Below are 21,060 nucleotides of genomic sequence, written 5' to 3'. Positions count from 1 at the left end.
GTTATTGCAACAGCCAATCTGGTTGTCAAGCAGTGTAATTCCTATTTAAATTTTATCTTTCTGTCACATTGCCCTCTTAAACCTCAATGGGAATAATAAATAACACGTGAAAAGTCACCAGAGGAGGACAACCTTTACCCTTAGAAATAAAAGTTAGACTGCACTTTTGTTTCAATCACTTCACAAGAAACAGATGAAAATATGTTATAAAGTAAGCACAGAGACACAGAAAAGTCCAGTATCAGCATAAAGAAATTCTTTATTAAGAAAGTAGAATGTCTTTTTTTCAAAGCCCATCATATTGAACATATTTACTGACCATTATTATCATGATGTTTCTTTCCAATTTAGGAGATTGTCAACTTCAACTGTCGGAAGCTGGTGGCTACCATGCCTCTTTTTGCTAATGCAGACCCAAATTTTGTGACTGCCATGCTAAGCAAACTGAGATTTGAGGTGTTCCAACCTGGAGATTATATTATCCGAGAAGGGGCCGTGGGTAAGAAGATGTATTTCATTCAACATGGAGTTGCTGGTGTCATCACCAAGTCCAACAAGGAGCTGAAGCTGACAGATGGCTCTTACTTCGGAGGTGAGTAGGAAAAAATGAATGATAACACTGGAGTGACTACACTAAAACAAAACATGTACAGATAACAGATAAAAAGAGACTTTTGAATAAGTTAACTAAGAGTCACTTGCCTAGACAATTCAAACCACAGTGAAGTGTGCAAAATAATTCTGAAAAAAACATTCAGAGTCTCCTTCTGTTGTGAGGACAGCTATTACAAATGCAAAATTACCTTCCAGAATTTTGAAGTTATTTTAAATTAAAATCAATGTTATTTAAAGAAAATAGTTAAATAAAAATTTAATAATTTGCATAGTTATTTTATAGCTTTTCAAAGGTAGACCTAATAGGATTAATCTTTAAAAAAGAATAAAATTTTTAAAATCATAAATCTGATGTTAAAAATCATAGTAAGAATTGCAAAATTAGCAATGAATAGAAGAGCATGATTTACATGGGATATTTTGCAATTCATTCATATTTCAACAAGTTATTAGTGCTTTTTCACTGAACTTTAGCACACATCAGTGTTTATCCTGACAATATATACTAGGAGAAACTGAACTTCCTATTTGACTAGGTACCTCTCTAACAGATGTATATTAATAAAAATCAGGCATTAATTTTATTCCTAATTAAATTAATCTGATAATCCTAATGAAAAATAGTTATTTGCTTAGATTAAGGCATCTGAATATGTACATCTTGATGAAAGCAACTGCTTTCCTTACATATAATAATTGATGATCCAAAATAGTTGTTCCCTGTGACTGTAAATTCTCTAGGTGCAATAGAATAGGTGTCTGCTTCCACAAGCAGCAGAAAGGCTGGTTTTCAGAAGCTGCTTGAATATTTGCGGTCAGCTGGTCATTGTATTAATTTGCTGTTGAATTCCATTAATGATCCCATAACTGACCTGAAAGCCTATCAGAAATGCTCAATTGAAAGCCTAATCAGTGCCATCTAGTTGGTATAGAGAAGGGGGAAACTAAGAAAAGTGAATTGGGCTCAGCGTTTCAATTGGGCTATAGAGTTACTTAACTAATCCCATTTTAGAATAATACGCTAAAGCAACTCCTACTGATCAGGCCAGAAGACCTTGTCACTTCGAAGTAGCCTCTGCAAGGTGATTTGTATCACCAGTATTTGTAGAAGCACTTTGGTAAAGAGGTCTTGTGCTTATCCCACAGGATTAAACTGTAGATGCTGAAGGCAGGAGATTAAGTAGAAAGAAAAGGTAAATGCTGAGGATGAAGAAACAGTGCAACCTTGGTTTGGTCTCCTCTATGCTTAGCAGTGCCCTAGTTTATGAAAATGTGTTTGCAAGAGCCTTCATGCTGAATCTGGCCATAATACTTCTCTGAACCAGCAGAGGATCAGAGGAGATTGCACATGAAAGTATTTTACATAACTGTCAGCCTGTTGTTGCAGTGCAAACAATTATTTAGCACATCCTATTCAACCGCTACCCTTCTTAACAGGAATGCAGACAAAAAAATAAGCTATTTGCAATATCCAGACACTGCAGGAACTTACTACACTGCATACCAAAGCACTTTTGCTCATCCAAACTGCAGCTGGGATGAGACAGGTGTTGCAGAAATGGGTGGTAATGCATCCAAAGCCTGCTGGGGCAAACAGAAGGTAATAGCTGCTGCTGTAACATGGAGGAGTGAGGAGAGGTGAAAAAAGAAAAGTGCACAGGGAGAGACAACCTGAGAGAGGAAATGCCCCAAGATCCAGAGTGATGTGGCTCAGACCTGCTGTAGCAAAACACCATGTATTGTGAATTTCCAGAAGCGTATTTCCAGCTGGGGAGAAGAAAGACCTGTCTGGATCAGAGGAGCTGTGGATGCCCTATCCACAGACATGTTCGAGGCCAGTCTGGATTGGGCCCTGAGCAACTTGATCTAGTGAATGTCATCCATGGCAAGGGCATTGGAACTAGATGATCCTAAAGGTCCCTTATAACTCAAACCATTCTATGATTTTATAATTCTACAACTGCAGCTGTAAAGAAAGAAAACAAGCTGCAAATCAGGTACATGTGAATTGAAAAGGTTTGGATTCTCAAAGGAGAAAATAAAAAAACAGTTCTGAAATTGTCATCTCTCTGGAGAATACCCACTTTCCCTGAAGTGTCTATCAGGATCTGAGTAAAGCTTCCTGACCAAAGCAGACACAAGGTATATTGCATAGTGATAAAATAATAAACTGGAAGGTCAAGGCTGCATTCAAATCCCAAGACCAATAACCCCTTTTTTTGCTTAAAGGACACATGATAAATCTGAAGCAGACACTATGTTTAAAATGCTACTTGTAACAACTGATCTTCATAGCTCTCAGGTCTGACACAATACATCAATATCAACACCTGAGCTCCCAAAAGCGAGTAAAGGGCACACAAGTGACAGGGTGCCATGCCTAAACAGATCATTTTTTAATTTTTAAACATCTTATGTTTTGAAAGTTCCTTGTCCCAGCTCAGAGATGCTAACTTCTGTCTGTCAGGTATGTCCCAGAGCAGAGTTACCTGGGGACCTTGGCTCTGGAGAGATTTGCAGGGTCACCTCCAGAACAGTGGAGGGTTTCACCAGTATCCCACCTTGGATTTGGAAAACCAAGCTCTCAATCTGTAAAATATTTCTGTGCTAACAACATTATATCAGGAAAACAGTTTAGGTAAAAAAACTTACCAGTAAAAAAAAACAACGCTTAAGTTGTGGGAGAGCTGGAGATTAGTGTGAAAGCCAAGATTTAAGAGGAACCAAAGCAGAATCACGAGTATTTGGGAGTGACTTGAATAGAGACGTTGGGAGAATGATAGCCTGGAAAACCAAAAGTTGCAGTAAAAAAGGAAATAACTTGGGGTTTGAGGACTAATGTTGAACATTTAAATTCTCTTACCTGATCTTTGTTTTTAAGTAAAAACAGGCTTAGATCTGGTCTAATAGGACTTACAATTGGTTGGTAATTCTTCTCAAAAAGAATATGTCTGGATAACCACCATGGAATAGATGAATCAGACTACACCTCTGCTGTACACTTTCTGTTCATTTTTGAGGGACTGTCCTGGTTTAGGGCGAATTTGGGAGAAAAACCTCCAAAAGGGGCCCCCCCAAAAAGCAAACCCACACAGCCCCTCCCCCCAACCAGTTAGGGAAAAAATTCCTCAGAGACAAGTGGAAAAAAACCTGTTTATTTAGCAGGCACAGCCCTCCCCAGCACACACAATGAACGATACCGGATGACAAAACTCATTCACGGCTCTGAGGAGATGACAAATTCAGAAAGTCTCTCCGGTGGGTGCTCGCTCTGTTATCCGTCCCTCCGGCGCCGGGAATGGCCGCTGCCCAGAGTAGGCCCCGGCAGGCCACAAAGTGCGAGCTCTCGGTGCTCCCCAGGTCCCAGTCCAGGTTCAAATGGCTCCAAGATAAGGGAGAGAAAAAAGCAGTCCAGCAGAAAACTTCTCTGCCTCAGCTAGCTAAACTAACTAAAAGGAGGGCCCTGCTCTGCTCCATGCAGGGCCAGACAACACAGTCCAGCAGAATGTGGAGGAGTGAGTGCAGTCCCTGATAACAAACTCTGTGATTCTTCTCCCTGCTTCACTCTCAGAGCCAGTCTTGAAGGCACAGAATATAATATCCAGCATAAACAGAACAGACAACAGGGATCCAAGCATCATAACATCACCCTCGGACAGGGACATGCGAAGTGGTGACAGTAGAAAGATCTGGGCTTGACTACTGTCTGCCTCCTTCCTCATCTGTGCTCACTGCTTTCTCCTTTGGGGAAGGAAGGAAGGAGTAAATGCAATAATGTAGCCACAAAGGTCTTGTGGTTTATTCCCTGGCATTTCTGTGGGAAGAGCCTTCTGTCTCTTGACCTTCATGTTTGTCCATAAATGTAATCTTCTTGAACTTTGTGTGCAGGAGCAATTTTTAGCCCAGCAGTGTGTAGGATGCTCTTTTTCATCCCAATAAGTGGGCTTTTTTCAGACTGCTGGTTGGAGGACATTATCATCCTACATATCTCCTCCAAGTGCTAGTAGGAATTTGAAAGCAGTTTCTGGTACTATCCTTTTCAATAGGCCATATTCCCCCTACCATATTCATGGTGTGCTCATGTGAATTTTTATAAAAGGGACAGGAATTAGACAAGGAAGAATACATGAAACTACTTTTCACTATACTGTGCAGTTATATAGTCATTTCTACTTCAGTGAAATTATGTAAGCCACAGTTAACAGTGAAGAATCATGGGATTTTAATACTATATAGTGTCTTTTATTGGATTTGTTTTTAATTGAACTATATCTTGTTTTTTTAAAACATCAGTGGATTTTTTTATGTCTTCCTTAATTTTTTGCTCTCTGTTTGGTAGTAGTTCCCCATTATTAGAAGTTTTGCTCCTAGTTCCCCATTATTAAAGTAGAATTGCTGCTGCTATCAGCATAGCAGTAGATGCCTCTTTTCCTTGTAAAAGTACAAGAGAAACTTCTGACACTGACAGAGTTTTTATATGGCAGGAAATAAGATTGCCCTCAATAGAAATTACCATGGAATCATAGAAACATAAAACGGCTTGAGTTGAAAGGGAGTTTAACATCATCTACTTCTGCTCCCCCCATCATGGTCAGGGACACCTTTCACTAGACCAGGTTGCTAACAGCCCCATCCAAGTGTTCATCCTTGAAGACCTCCAGGGACAGGGCATCCACACCCTCTCTGGGCGAGCTGTGCCAGTGCCTGACCACTCTCACAGTAAAGAATTTTTTCTTAGTGTCTAATGTAAATCTATTCTGTTTCAGTTTAAGCAATTTCCCCTTGTCCTTTCATCACATGCTCTTGTAAAAAGTCTCTCTCTGTCTTTCTTGGAGACTCCCTTCAGGTACCAGAAGATCTCAATTAGGTCACCTCTAAGCCTTCTCTTTTCCTGGCAGAAAAAAAACCCAATTCTGTCAGCCTTGCCTTACAGGAGAGGGGCTCCAGCCTTCTGATCATCTTGGCCTCCTCTGGATTTGTTCCAATAGGTCCCTGTCCTTCCTGCCTTGGAGACCCCAGCTCTGGATGCAGTGCTCCAGGTGGGTCTCAGCAGAGCAGAGCAGAGGAGCAGACTCCCCTCCCTGCCCTGCTGCCCACGGGGCTCTGGCTGCAGCCCAGGACACGTTTGGCTCTCTGGGCTGTGAGTGCCATGGCAGGGCATGTGCAGCCTCTCAGCCACAGCACCCCGAGTCCTTCTGGGCAGGGCTGCTCTGGGGCTGTTCATGCCCAGCCTGTGCTGGTACCTGGGACTGTTCCTACCCAGGTGCAGCACCAGCACGTGGCCTTGTTAAACCTCATCAGATTCCCAAGGGCCACTTCTTGAGCTTGTGCAGGTCCCTCTGGATGGTATCTCATCCTTCAGAAGTGTCAATTGCACTGCTCAGTTTGGATTCATCACAAATTTGCTGAGAGTGCTCTCAATTCCTTAATTTATTTCATTAATGAAGACACCACACAAGACTGGTCCCAGTATGGATCCCTGAGGGACACCACTTGTCACTGATGTCCATCTGGACTCTGACCCATTGACTAGTGCCCTCTGGATGTGACCATACAAACAATTCTTTATCCAAGGAATTATGATCTAGTTGCCTGTAGGGTTAGTGACATGTGAATGAAGGTCAGGAGAGAATTAATGCATGGTACGGACTATGTTAACACATAGGACAAAACTGTAGGGAAGAGCGTGGGGAGTGATATAGATGTCAACAGAGAGAGAACTCTGTGGGTAGGAGTCAGGTTGTGAGTGGTGCAAATAAATGGGAGACAGAGCAGCTGACAGTGCAGGGGAACATCATGGACATGAGACTGATGGGAAAGGGAGGAAAACGCAAGCAGCAAGCACAGATCTGAACAACCTCCAGGAGTGGAAAAGAGTGGGAAGGTGCTTACACCTATCCCTTTCAGACAGCGAGTTGGAAAACCTGACTGCACATGTGTTTGCAGTTAAGCTGAATTGAAAACTTGAGATCGACACACTTGAACTCAGCTTGCTGGGATGAAGAATAAAAATCAGGAGGCAGGTGAAAAATGTAAGCAATTGTATTTTGAGGATGTTGTGATTATGAAGTGGTTTAATTTTCTTGTCATCTTGTCCCTGGTCCTGAGTATCTACAGTTTACAATACTGAAAATACGAAGTGCACAGCAGTAGGTAATGACAGCTCCCCCATTTTTGCTTTCTCTGTCTCAGTGCATATTTGTCTTTCTCTTTAATATCTTGGTAGTTCAAACTCATTTATGATATAATCCTAGTAATAAATGGTAGGAAGGAAATTGCCAGGTTTCAAGCCTCTTGAACCTTTTTCTCTCAGTACCGGGTGACTGGATTAGAAGTTGCTCTTGTGACAGCAGGAATTACTGAACAGATCTTCACTATACATACAAAATCGGCAAAATGCAAAGATTTTGACATCTTTTGAGATGAAGCACAAGAATATGAGTCGTTTGCTTATAGACGAGATTAGTTCATCAGTTACTGGGGCTTTACAGAGCAGAATTATTAACATATCTAATGAGCCTAATACTAATCTAATTTACCTGTACAATACATATTGATAGAAACTGATGTACTACCACTGCTGTGTGAATATTCTGATTTTTGCTGTGGAAAATTCTTTCAGAAACACTCCATAATAATATTATATAAGTTGGTAATTCAAAGTCTCTGGTAATTGATCAGACATTAATTATAAAACATGCAATAGTGTAATAAACTAAAGAGATGTTTGCTTTAATACAATAAAGCCTTTCCAATTATCCCCTTCCTCTTACTCAGATGTATGGGTCTTAAGGTTACTTCAGTCATGACTTCAGTAAGAGCAGGCCCTGCAACTTCTCTTTCCCTTCTGGAAAGGCCTTCTGCTCCCTGATTCCTGGTGACCCTCCATTTCTCTGCACATCCCTCACCCCAGACTCAGTCAGGTGTTCCCATGCACTCAGCTACAGACAGCAGGCTCCTGCCTGGACAGCCAAGTGGAAAAGCAGCTTTCAACCATTGATAACTTGCCTGAGATTGTTACCCCTGCAAATATAAGTTTTAAGCTGTCCCAAAGCTAGTGCGGAGGACTTTGATGAGCAGGAGTGTTTTCATGAGGTCCTGTGCCCCATCACCTGCCAGCCCTGTCAAAATCAGAACCAGAGGAGTGACTCAGGACAGGTAGTCCTGGTTTATTTAAGCACTTGCTGAGCTGCCTCCATGAACTGGTGTTAGAGTGGGGCTGACGTGCCTACAAAGAGGAGAAGAAAGGGCTAAATCCACTGCCAACCAGTACAGCTCAGCACAGCTTACTCAAAGGAGGATTTCTGGGAACACATTCAGGACTCTGCTGTTACTTCATTTGCTTACTCACTGGTGGACAGAGGCCTGATTGTTCACTGAGGTCTCATCCTGCTCTTTTCTGTAGTCACTGGCAAAATTCCTCTCAACCACAAAGGACACAAGATAAGACTGGTCTCCCTGCTATCTTTTCCTTTATCCATCTGTTTTCCCACCTGTGTTTACACAGGCTTTCCTTCATGCAGCAGCCCAGACATATGTTCCTGGAAATTTAACCCCTTTTTTTTCTGTTTTTAACAGATACTGTGTTAGAGCTGAAGGAATTGCTAGGGAAATCCAAATATAGCTAGGGAAATCCAAACTTAGTGTTTAGGAATTGCACATATATTTTTATTAATTAGGTCTGGGGGCCCCATGGAGGTTTTGTTAGTTGAAGGAATTTCCTAATTCCAGGGAGTCTGCAGTAATTCATGCTGCCCAATTTTTGATGTTTCCATTGCAGATCCTGCTCCCCATTGTTTTTACCCCCACTGAAAATCCCAATGGTATCCTGCCACTTGGAATCAGTAGATAAATCAGTTATTAGAATAACTAAAACTGATACTGCTAGTTTTTTTTCCCCCTGTCAACTTCCAGGTATGTTGAACATGAAGAAATTAATGTAATTTTAAAAAAATTATGAGAGGTATATATGAGAGTTACTGTGTGTGAATATGAAACTGCATTGGCCTATCTCTTTCATTGTAATAGAAGACAAATACATGTTTTATTTTACTTACTCAAAGGCAGATATCACTATCTGTGCTTCATGTCATCATTCATCTAGCAAATCTATCTAGAAACCAGATTCTCATTGCCATCTTCCCAGACAATGTCCCAGAGACATATTATAGCATCTTTTCTTTTTTGGTTTATTTTTTGAAACATGTAGTTCATGGAATACTTTAAATTTTAAATGTTTTATTTTGCTTAAATTATTTAATGCAGTTTTAACATTTACCCTTCTGCACTTAAAATTCTAATAAACTCTATTTTGCATTTGCTTCAGCTTGTAGAAGGCCAATTAGACAGAACTTCTATGACCTACCTATTATTTATGGAGCTTTTCCCCCTTTCGGAACAGTAACTGTCAGTATATTTTAGACCAGTGCAGTGGAAAATAATACCATGGGAAATGTTGAGTCACTTTAGATTATATTTTCCCACTTTTTTTTTTCTGGTTACACTCTAGGTGCTTCCTTTTGATAGAATACTTCAAAAGATTTGCAGTATAATACTGATTTTAAATAGAGAAAAATATGTAAAAGTGCTTTACATACGGACACTATGTGATATGATTTATAATATTACATTTTGCAAAAATACTGCAGATGGCTATCCCTTATTCAAGGTAGTGGTGGATTAGGTCTTTCAATATTCATACTATAATCCAGATAGTTAATTATAAGTAGCCCCACTGAGGTGTGATTATTCGTATTCTTAATAGCAGGGACATAATTAAATGCTTTAAGGGAGCAGGATCTCCACATCTCCATGCCAACTCGTTTGTAAAACATTTTTCAGCCGAACAGTATAGATCATTTTTCTAAAAATATTTTCTGCAAGAGGGCCTAAAAATTAAGTATCTCTTTGGCACAGACTAATCTGCCATTTTGAGGCTACGTAATATGCAACAGTCCTCATAATATTGCATAATTTCTTATTGACCATAAATTATTGTGTTGTTCTTTTGACACCATATTTTATATGGAAAAAAATGAGCAGTCAGAAGGACTTCTTGCTATCCAAACTAAATTTTTTTTAAAAATGCAAGAGAATTTTTAGGAAGATAGAATGAAAATAACTTACTCTTTTATGCTAAAAGATAGAAGCTGATTTGGGTTTAAGAGTTTTATTAGTTAGCAAACATAAATATAAATTTTACAGTATTCATAATAATAATACAAGTAATGTCTTGCAATCTAAAAGCATAAATAAATTATAATTATAATTCTGCTAATTCATTAACAGCATATATCTTAAAATTTAACTTTATATAACTAGACACAAGTAAAATATGACATAGCATGCCATATTATGCCATAGCATGCCAACACAGATAAAGCCGAAGATTTTCCAAGCACCTTCAATTTCCCAGAGTAGAATTTTAAATAAATATTTGAGTTTAGATTAAATATTTAATCTAAATATTTAATTCAGAACCGACAGTCTCTGATAATTTTTTTTAATAATTTAATGAGAAGAAGTACAATATTTTTATAGTCAACTTTAATTCAAGTTGAATAGTTTAAATTGTAACTGTTATTGTTTGCAAACTCAAGATTATAAGAGCATACCACTGAATACATAAGGAACTAAGTGGTTTTTTTCAATAGGCAGTAAGCATACATCAGAATAAAAGTAGGAGTAAATGAATATACATAAAATCACTTTTGGCCTTTGACACAGTGAGTATGGAAACTAAATCTGTAGTTAGACATATTATCTTAGAACCTTAGCTTAATTATTAATTTTTAAAAGCATATGAAATTGTTATCAGTAAAGTTGTGAGCTTTTACAAGATAATAAATAGACTATCCTAACAACTCGTTGTAGAAAGAATGCTTTAATAAATTAGAAGGAAAACATATGGATGCTCTGTTATAAATAGCATTGAAGACAAAATATGCACTTTTATTTCTATTTTATAAAATTGCCCTAAACCTCTGTTCTGTCTTACAGACCTTTCTTAGATGAATTTGATAGAACATGGGAAAATAGTCAGGATGTAAGAAATGTTCATAGGTCTAGATGCGGCACTCAGTGCCAGGGTCTGGCTGACAGGGTGCTGTTCAGTTAAAGGTCAGACTTGATGATGTTAGAGGTCTTTTCCAACCTCAGTGATTCTGGCTTTTGTCTGCACTAGCAATGAAAACTTGGCCACAGCTATTTTCAGAACCTGCACATGGAAGAAAGCAAAGAGAGGTCAGGATGAAAAATAAAAAGTTCCTGCTCAGATAACTTGCCACTTTTTATTAAGATAAGAAACTGGTTTCTCCTAGCTAAGTGGTATAAAAGACACATTTGTAGCTAGGTAGAGAAAGGAATATACTCTCAGAGTTGTTGGCAAACCCTAAATAAATATTAATTTTTTTAAATAAGTATTTATCTATAAATTCTATTAAAGTTTGGGTCAATTAAATGTAGGCAGTTCTTTTAAAATGATTTTTTTTCCCCCAAGTAAATTTTTGCTATCTCTTTTGCTATTGTTACATTAAATAAAATACTACTAATTAAGCGGAGAGCTCTGGTGTCAGTCTTCAGAGACAGAAATTTCAAATTACTACAAACAGGCAATAAAAATGTTAGCTAAACTAACATATGTGGTTTTTGTTTGGGGAATTTTGGGGGTTTTTGTTATTTGTTTGGTTAGATTTTTTAATAGGATGACTAATAAGGGCAACAGCTATCACAAATTACAAATAGACATATTTAAAATAATTTCAGGTAAATAGTTTAAAAAGTGATAAAAGACTGGAGATGGGATATTACAGAAGTTGCTTTTCAATCCAATCAGTCATTTTCAGTCCCTCTTCAAAACAGTAACTTCTCAGTTATGTATCCAGGCTCTTTTATGAACCCTCTCTCTAACTGATGAACCCAGATATCTGAAAGCAACTCAACAGACAATTATTGCTGTCATATTTTAAATGAAGAGGTCATGCAGGCTGTCTCTCTTAACTCAAACTGACTTGTCAGCAATTCCGTATTTAGTGTTAACATGGTGGCAAAAGCGGCAGTTTCTGCACAGCTTCCTTTTGGACAGTCCAGATTACAAATCTGTCTGTAAAAGGCAGGAATTATATCCATTTTCTGTTCTCCTTTAGCTTTCTCCCTGGCTGCAGAAATGTTCCTCTTGAGCAGTGACTGTATTTTAGGATTTCTTAAATGCAGGACTGACTTCTTTAGAACACAGATTACTGAAATTCATTTAATTGCATCAAACTACATTCTGAGTAATTGTAAGACCTGGTGGTAGTTATCTTAGGAACTATTAAAAAAAAAAAGCATCATATGTCTGGGTTTACCATTGTGTTCACTAGCAGTATACTGAAAGATAAAAAGAACACATTAAAAATCTGGGAAATTATAGATAAATGTATTTCATATTTTCCAGAGTTTAATAAAGAAAAAGAAAACAGAAGTAGCATGTCATCATATGAAAGAGCTTCTCCATGGTTTCTATATGGGAGATGCTTAAGTCAACATGGAACTGGAAAATCACACAATTCCAGAAAGAATGGGATGCCTAGAAGAATACTGATTTTTAATTTTTTTTAACTTGCCTGAAGTTCATATAGTCCTTTCCTAAAGGGAAAAAGAACCCAATCATACTCATACTGTGTGTTGCAATGCTGGGAGTTGAGTGCCCCATGCTGAATGTCCCTTGCTGTGACTGGCACAGCAAGAAAGTGCCCATTAGCCAGTTTCTGCTCAGTGGACAACTTCAGCTGTTTGAAAGAAGTAAAGAACCAGCAATCTTTGTAGCATGCCAAGGAGTTGCTATTATGAAGAGCTGTTGGAAAATAAGGATAGCCATGGTTCTGGGAAGCCTTCTCTGAAGTCTTACTAGATGGGTGGATGGAAAGAACACTTAGACATTTAAGTTTTGTCTGTGGTAGTTTAGTAACTCATTGCTCTCTATAAAATAAACTCAATTCTAATCCACTGTCCTGTTCTTAAAAAACATTCCCAAGTCTGTTAGACTGACTGACCCAAGCTTTTGAATTACTGTGACTTTCCATCTTTCTTCTGCTGCTGGAAGTAATCATCCTGAACAGCTGACAGCACACACAGCAACTTATATGCCCACGACAAGAACAAGTTTGCTGTTGAGGAACTGAAAGAGTAGACAGCTGTCCTCAGCTGGAAGGACCTCTCACTAGATCCTGTAATGTTTAATCTAACAAATGATGGGAAATCACACAGCTTTGGAAGGGGACAGAAATGTATAAAAACTGCTAGTTTTTTTTAGTTGCTTTTAATATAGACACTCTACAGCTGAAATACTGTTGAATTCATTAATTCATTACTACACAAATTTAATTTCTGCACCTAGTAAAGTGAACTTGTGTCCTTGCAAAACAAAGATGCAAAGACAAGATAATTCATTGTATGAATTTTCTGTTTATACAATGTAACATCCTAAGTATGGTTCATGGAGACACGACTGGTTTGGTGTCCTTCAGTGAACTTGCTAACTACTGGACTCGTAACTTATATTTATCAACACAGTTTACTGTTGGTGGGCACATTTTTTCTGTAGATTTTCTCTAGTCAAATGCTAATGTGACATATGAGGTAGAGTAATTACATCTGGAATATAACTGATATGTAAAACGAATAGATGATGAATGGACAAATATACACTCTCACAGAAACTGTACTGCTTCTCAGAGTAAAAAAGGAATTTTCCTATCTAAAAACTTTCTGTATAAAATGGAAACCAGAAGTTACTGCTAGCATGGCCAGTAGATACATACCCATCCAGCAAGGACTAAAGAAGAGATCAACGTCCTACATGCTACTAGTGATTTATCTCCCCCACATCCATATACATGAATGTGGGGGAGATTAATACATAATACATTACATATACATCCCCACATCCTTATTTTTTCAAAGAAAAAGGTGTTTAGGCATCATGTAGCAACAGGGGAGGGGTAAAAATTATCACCTACAGTGGCAAATCAGTGCAGTCCATAAGAACAACGAACCTGGTTTCAGTTGGGATCAAAACTTGATCCTTACAGAAGACCTATTAATCCTATTCTTTAAAATTCATCCTGTGGGCTATGTCACTCACCTTACCTTCAGATTCTCCTGAAATCAGCCTTTCTTATTGCTGTCTTTCAGATATGTAGAATTTCCCATTCAGAGTGTTCTGTCACATTAATGCAAAATGTAAAACACAACCTATGCATTCCTTATGAGAAACTGATACAGGCAAGCTACTTTAGAAATTCATAGTGTTCCAAAAATTGAACCTGATCCAGCATTTGCTGAAATCCTGCCACAGAATCATAGAACCACTTAGATTGAAAAGACCTTTGGATCATTGAGTATGACTGTTAATGAAGCAGTAACAACTCTATCACTCAGCCACGTCCCCCATAGGTGTGCAGCTGATACGCTGGTGATCAATTTTGACTATTACAATTTTCAGAACAAGGTTAGCTTTAAACTTCTATCATTGCACATTTCAGTTAGAGTCTTCATAGCAGAAAGTACACTGTATTTGAGCCCATTTCTATATTCTTATGAGGGCTGTCTTTTTACATGGGAAAGACCTGATCCTAGCAGACCACAAATTATGATTTTCACAAATGAATTAATTAAATTTGCATTAAACAAGGACTGTAAGAACAAATGAATGTTTTTAGCATCATTCTGTGTTTTCAAACAGTCACTTTTCATTAGGGCAGTGATTGACATTTGTTTCACCAGGTACTAGGTAACAGTTGTCCACAGAAATTAAATAATTAAAGTAAAATTTGCATTCAGAATTGAATTACAGGTTCATTGTAGCCTAATACATAGTTTTTAACTATGTATTAGGAATTTAAGACATTCTTTTTTTGGAAAGGAAAGATAGTAATATTTGACACATTGAAAGTGTCAGCATGAAGGCAATGCACCATGCCAAATGCACATAGTAATATTAGTGAGTAATATGCTGCTGACACTTTTTTATGCTAATAGACCACCTTGTTTATCCAAGTTTTTTAAAAATAGTCTATGCCTTTTGTGTTCCACTACACACTCCTATGCTATTATTGTATTTCCTAATCTATTTAAATCAATTGAACTTGAAGGAGAGCGTAATTGTTAAGGGCACCTGGTGTACTTGATGCCACTAAGGCTCATTTAAAATATGACATGGCTCTTTTCATTACTTTATTATTTTCATGAAAAACAAACACTTTGGTTTATTTAAATTAACACAAGTGTTTAATGGGAACTCATTTCAGTATTCTGTGTTCCTCCTCTCTGGTCCCAGTAAGGAATATTTCATATATTATTTCTTATTATGCTTGAGGGTCTGTCCAAACAAATAGCTGATATATTAACACATATAATTAGGAAACACTTTAGTCTTATGAACAGACTACAAATTATGCTATGGATACATATTACAAGGCAATACAGATCATGTATCAGTGACTATAATACAGTTCTATTCAGTCAAGAAATACCACTGGAAATGCAGTATCTGGGTATTCATTCACAGTATTTTTTCTGTAAGAAAACTGTAGTTCAGACTATTCAGCTGAAGTTGAGAACACAAAGCTGTCTTTGCTTACTGAGGAGGCAGGTTCCACAGCAGCACTCCCTGACAATTTTCTGGGCACTGGGACATTTGTCCTGTCTTTTCTGACCTGTTGTTTATTATATTATCTAACTAGTAGGATTACTGATATTAAAAGCCTTCCAGACTTATAGTCTACAACCAGAAATTGTGGTTCGACAGAGTCTGCACACCATAGTTCTCATTGATTTTTTACCTTCACCTTGACAAAAATTAATAGAAGATGAAAGAAGATGAAGAAAAAAAAGGAAGTATTTGTTGCTGTCCATGACTTCTACAGTCTCACCGTCCTGTGATGAAGCCTAACATTGTCTCTTATGGTTTCTTCACATTTTTCTGTTTAAGTAAACTAAATACAGTAGTTGAGATTATTAATGATGAAAACTGTATGTTCTCTAATTTTTCTACACTCTTCAGGATGATGGGGATTTAGGAGATGCTGTTTTTTTGGGGGGGCATTTGATGCTTTTTATACTCAAGCATTTGTTGAGAGTAGCAGAAGACACCTATTTATGTGTCTTTATTGTTTGCAGCAATTTTAATTGAAGAGAGCTGAAAATCAAGAGGTGATCATTAGTCACACAGACTTTTCTGATAATTTTCTCTAAATTCAACCAGGTATTATAACACTTTATTATTTGTGAGAACTAAAGAATATCTTAGGAAATAGAACAAGCATTTTCTGCATTTAACTGCTCCCTTGGGGCAAATGCCCTTCTCTTGTAACTAAAATGTAGGGGGTTCAATCTAAGGAGAAGAGATCAGGCTATGCTAGGAGTGAGAAAAGGAAAAGACTGACCTCTGTAATACCTGGCTGGTTCTTTACAGTAAACTGTCATTATTTCATGGGCATCAAGTTTTGTGAGGGACTTTAGGTCAAGTCTCTTACCAGCATTCTCTATAAATTCTGTACTTCACTCTCCCAATAGTCTATATAAATTCTCCCCAAAGCTGTTGGGGTTTAAGTACATTCTGTGCTAGTACGGGTCAGATGTTAATTTCCTTTGATTTATCCACTGTAATTTAAGCATCTTATCTCCTAAACCTTCAGGGCTAGATAGCATGTGGAAATTCCTCAAGTAGTACAAAACAAAAAAATAAAGGTTCTTCATATTCTAGATTAATAAAAAATATATTTCTTAAAGACATACAGAAAAAAAACCCAAACCAAGAACTAGGTTGGTACTTTGTAGAACTGAAGTCTGCAGCATTATTTATTAGTTGGTTTTCCACACTTGAAAATGATAGTTTGATTGAAATTGAGTATGTAATGGACAAAAAAGCAAGGTAGGAGTCTGTTTCCTACTTTTGTTTTTAAATACAATGAACACACAGCCCTTGACTGCTGGAACTAAGTAGGGAAACTCTCTCACACTGCTTCAGCTCAAGAATTCTTGATATTCCTAAGTGTGTTCTTAGTCCCCAGTTTGAAAATGAGATGAACTCAAACACCACTTTTTGCAAATAATTTTTAATTTTCTGTATTTTAATCAAAATAATGTAAATAAATATTTTACCCCATGTGTTTTGCTGATGCAAGCCTCAGACACTGACTTTGGCCTCTATGCAGTCACCCTGATACTGTGGGTTGAAGAATTAGAAGTCAAAAGTTTGGCTGTTTCTTGGGACTCTGCACATAGCTTCAGTTTCCTGTGTTCCAGACCAATTAATTCCTGTTGGGGGCACTTGCAGAGAAGGCTACTAGTCTAATCATATGATTTCCAGTTTTTAATCTAATTAAAAAAAAGGTGAAAAGTTCTAAGTTTTCTCTCCCCAAAATACCTAGGACATAAACATCAAGGAAATAGAAGGCATGTTATGTTTCAAGTATTTTTCAAGTATTTTTTTTCTCAGAACAGCTCTTATATTCAAATATCATTATATTGTGATATCATGTATTGCATTTGTTTAGTAAGTCTGGTGAATGATTAAAGGGATTGGTCCTCTATGGCAGCTGTATATTTAAAAGAAAATCAATAGAATCCCTTGGGTTAATTCAGCACTTGGGTTAATCAAAGTTATCAAGCTGTGTTTGACAGCTGATGGATCATTTCTTAGGACTTGAAGCACTATTTTAAAAAGGCTTCATAAAATCAGAGTTCATACTGAGAAAACCTATAGGGCGGGCACTTAAAGGACATGAATTATTTTTTCATAGTAGCAAAAGCTGAATCAAATACCTTCAGAATTGTCCCTGCAACCTTGTGTAAGCAGAAATAGAAAAATTGCTGCTGAGTACTAAATTATTACTTGTTAGCACAGAGTCAATTTCTACCTTTAAAGTTTCACATGGTTCAGTAACTTCGTTTTCAGTGTGTGCTGAATTTTTCTTTCCCCAGAGATCTGCCTTTTAACCAAGGGCCGTCGAACTGCCAGTGTGCGAGCAGACACATACTGTCGCCTGTACTCCCTCTCAGTGGACAACTTCAACGAGGTCCTGGAAGAGTACCCCATGATGAGAAGGGCCTTCGAAACTGTGGCAATCGATAGACTTGACAGAATAGGTATTTATTTCATTTTTTTGCATATGAATAATTCTTAAAATCATTCTTAAGATCCATTTTCTTTCCCTTCAGCTGCATGATAAAATAGCACTCTTTAAAAATTTTTTCTGTCACGCTGCAGTAAATGTTTTCTTGATCTATAAATAACACATATGTGCAGACAAGAATTCTGCAATCTCACTTTTAAATAATAAAACCTGAGTTTTAGAAAGGTCTTGTACTCCTCTGAGGATTATTTTTCATACTTTAATTATCATTAGTATTATTTATTAATCCTGTAGATTTCTTTTGCTGCCTTCAGCACTTGATAGGATTTATGCTGTGTCACGAGCAGTAGATGACATTTTCCTAAATAAATTGCTTACGGATGACATCTATAATGCTGGGAAGAGCTGAAGCCTCTCAGCACTCACAAACCCGTTGTTTGTTGAAGTGAATTAATCCTTTGCAGCAGGGCTCTCATTTTCCTCACAACATGGGCACTGCTAGCCCTGATGGCTGCACACTGGCACTGCTCATATCTGCCTGCAATCAGAAAAGCAGTCCAATAATATGCTAGTGAAAGGCAGAAGGGTATGGCAGATTATCAAATCAAGAGGTGTAAACTTGCTGTTCCAGTATTTGGGACCTCCCAACAGCACATACTAGGCAAAGCAGAAAGTCTTCAGTCAGGAGAATTGCACTCTGATCATCATTACTGGCAGTCATTTTAAAATACAGCTGTAAAAAAAAAAAAAAAAAAAAAGTCACTTGTCCTGTTTGGTGATGTTTCCTCAACTTCACAAGAAAATTTCAGTCTGAGGATTTCTCCACATCAACTCAATGCATTGAACTTCTACAATTTGTATTGCAAGACAATTTGTCTTGCAGTCCAACTCTAAGTAATATGTGCTTGAAAAATATTAGCACTGAAGCTCCACTCTGTTCTTGGAGTAGCAATCCCATTTGAAGTGCAGTGTTTTATAAAAAAAAAAGCAGTTGAGTGCCATTGTGTTCCCAACCAAGCATCTGATGACTCAGACAGAATAGCGTCTACATCTTACAGATGCTGTGAGCCATCATCAAGCAGACATGCAGACATCAGGTCACAGTGTACAGCAGTCTTCACTGTGCAAGCAGGTGTTACATTATCCACGAGTTCATATTAGTTCACAAACACTTAAAAACACTGGTTACTACCGAGGTCTAGTAATAACTAGTTCCCAGAAATGTGCTAGATGGCAGATGTACTTTTAAAATATGTAACTCTTTAGTGGAAATTCAGACCGTTTTGCAACGAGAAAGACAATGTAGGTGCAGAGCACAATGACTTTTTCTGACAGTTGTTCAGGAAATTACGGTTCTTACACGTAATTGTAGTAATAACAGTAAACTGCAAGTGAGGGGGCAGAGAAAGGCCAGGTGTCGGAGCGCGGCGGTGCTCCGAAGGCCCGCGGTGCGGAGAGGGCCGCGGGCGGGCTGCATGCGGAGCACAGCCGCGGGGAGCTGCGGCAGTGCCAGCGCGGCACAGCCCCCTCCTGACCTCGGTTGGCGGCCGAGCGATGCCCGCTCAGCCACCCGCTGCCCGCTGAGGCTTTTACAACAGACAGTCCTCAGCGGCGGGTGCTGAAACACAAAGTCAGAGCGGGGCCCTGCCCCCGCACCTCGGGCTCACTAACTCTTCTGCCTCTCTGTGAAGGGAAGAAGAACTCGATCCTGCTGCAGAAGTTCCAGAAGGACCTCAACACCGGCGTCTTCAACAACCAGGAGAATGAGATCTTGAAGCAGATCGTGAAGCACGACAGGGAGATGGTGCAGACCATCGCCCCGGTGAGCCTGCAGCAGATGCCAGCCCTCAACTCCAGCACCTCGGCCTCGTCGTCGCGCGGCAGGACGCAGTCCCCTCCCGTGTACACCAGCAGCAGCCTCTCGCACACCAACCTGCACTCGCCCTCGCCCAGCACGCAGCCGCCCCAGCAGGCTGTCATCCTGTCGCCCTGCTCCTACACCACGGCCGTCTGCAGCCCGCCGGTACAGAGCCCGCTGGCCGGCCGAACTTTCCAGTACGCCTCGCCGACCGCCTCGCAGCTCTCCCTCATGCAGCAGCAGCAGCAGCAACAGCAACAGCAGCAGCCGCAGGCGGCGCAGCAGCCGCCGGGAGCCGCGCAGAAGAACGAGGTGCACAAGAGCACCCAGGCTCTCCACAACACCAACCTGACGCGGGAGGTGCGGCCGCTCTCCGCCTCGCAGCCCTCCTTGCCACACGAGATCTCCACCCTGATCGCCAGGCCTCACCCCACTGTGGGGGAGTCCCTCGCCACCCTCCCGCAGCCCGCCCCGGGCCCCGGCGTGCCCCCGGCCGGCCGGGCCACGGTGCCCCAGCGGGTCTCGCTGTTCCGGCAGATGTCCTCGGGAGCCATCCCCCCGAACCGCGGGGCCGCGCCGCCCGCGGCCCCGCTGCAAAGGGATTCTTCCACAGTCTTAAGCACAGAGCCCGAGGGAGACAAACCGCGGTTCGCCTCAAACTTATGATCCCTGGTGACTGTGAGCAATAGACTTGCAACAAACCGAGCACCATCCCCCGAACTGTTTTAGCCTGTTTCCTAATGTGCCCCAGCAGTCTACTATCAGAAAAATAATTTAGACAGCTTTGCCCTATGTAACGAATGTAAAAGTTTTATATATATATATATCCAAATATATATATATAAAGGCAATTAAAAAACTTGTTTGAGTTCATGTCTTCCTTTTTTGCAACCATTGCAGAAGATTAAAATTAGCGCTAATATTACTTATTTTTAATGTGTTGACTTTAAAATCAGCCTAACAGATTTCTCTGTTTATGAGATTGGCTGTTTTCATGGGGAAATTGTCAACACAACAACAAACTTCAAACAAGTATATTTAAAAAAAGGAAAAAAAAAGGAAATAAAACCATCAATTTAACTAACACATAGCACTGACTGAGTGATATTCTGAAACCTTTGTTACTTCATTTATTGCGTATATGTTGTTAATTTCTCGTGAAGAATTCAGTTGTTATTTCACATTGCATTTCATATGTTAGCACCATCCATTGGAATTTAGATTGGAAGAGAATTATATTGCAAACACCTGCAGTGTAAAGGGAGGCACTAGCACTCCTCCAGATAGGTTGTAACCTCATGGCATGTCAACCCTTCTGTTGTCTGAGAATTGGGTGGACTTTGATCTTCACACTGCTAAAGACTTTTCAAAGACTAAATATTTCCATTGTAAATAACTTTTTAGACCCAAGCAAAAATAGATGCTGTGTGGTGTACCATTGCAAGGTCTTTGTTTAGGAATTTAGGTTCC

General features: G+C 39.2%; 1 protein-coding gene across 1 annotated transcript in view; it reads left to right on the top strand.

Annotated features, from left to right (window-relative positions):
* Nucleotides 1-20,256, top strand: part of HCN1 (hyperpolarization activated cyclic nucleotide gated potassium channel 1) — a gene marked incomplete at both ends in the record, with an annotated part of 192,537 nt that extends 172,281 nt beyond the window's left edge. The window contains 3 exons of the mRNA XM_084225181.1: nucleotides 352-592; nucleotides 17,581-17,745; nucleotides 19,424-20,256. Of these exons, the coding sequence (XP_084081307.1) occupies nucleotides 352-592; nucleotides 17,581-17,745; nucleotides 19,424-20,256 (1,239 nt within the window). The remainder of the gene's footprint in view (nucleotides 1-351; nucleotides 593-17,580; nucleotides 17,746-19,423) is intronic.
* Nucleotides 20,257-21,060: the final 804 nt, after the last annotated feature.

This window comes from Fringilla coelebs, assembly GCF_963513975.1.
Source record: "Fringilla coelebs genome assembly, chromosome: Z".
NCBI classification, from domain to species: domain Eukaryota; kingdom Metazoa; phylum Chordata; class Aves; order Passeriformes; family Fringillidae; genus Fringilla; species Fringilla coelebs.
Note: the sequence above shows the minus strand (reverse complement) of the source record. Positions and strands in the feature narration are given on the sequence as shown.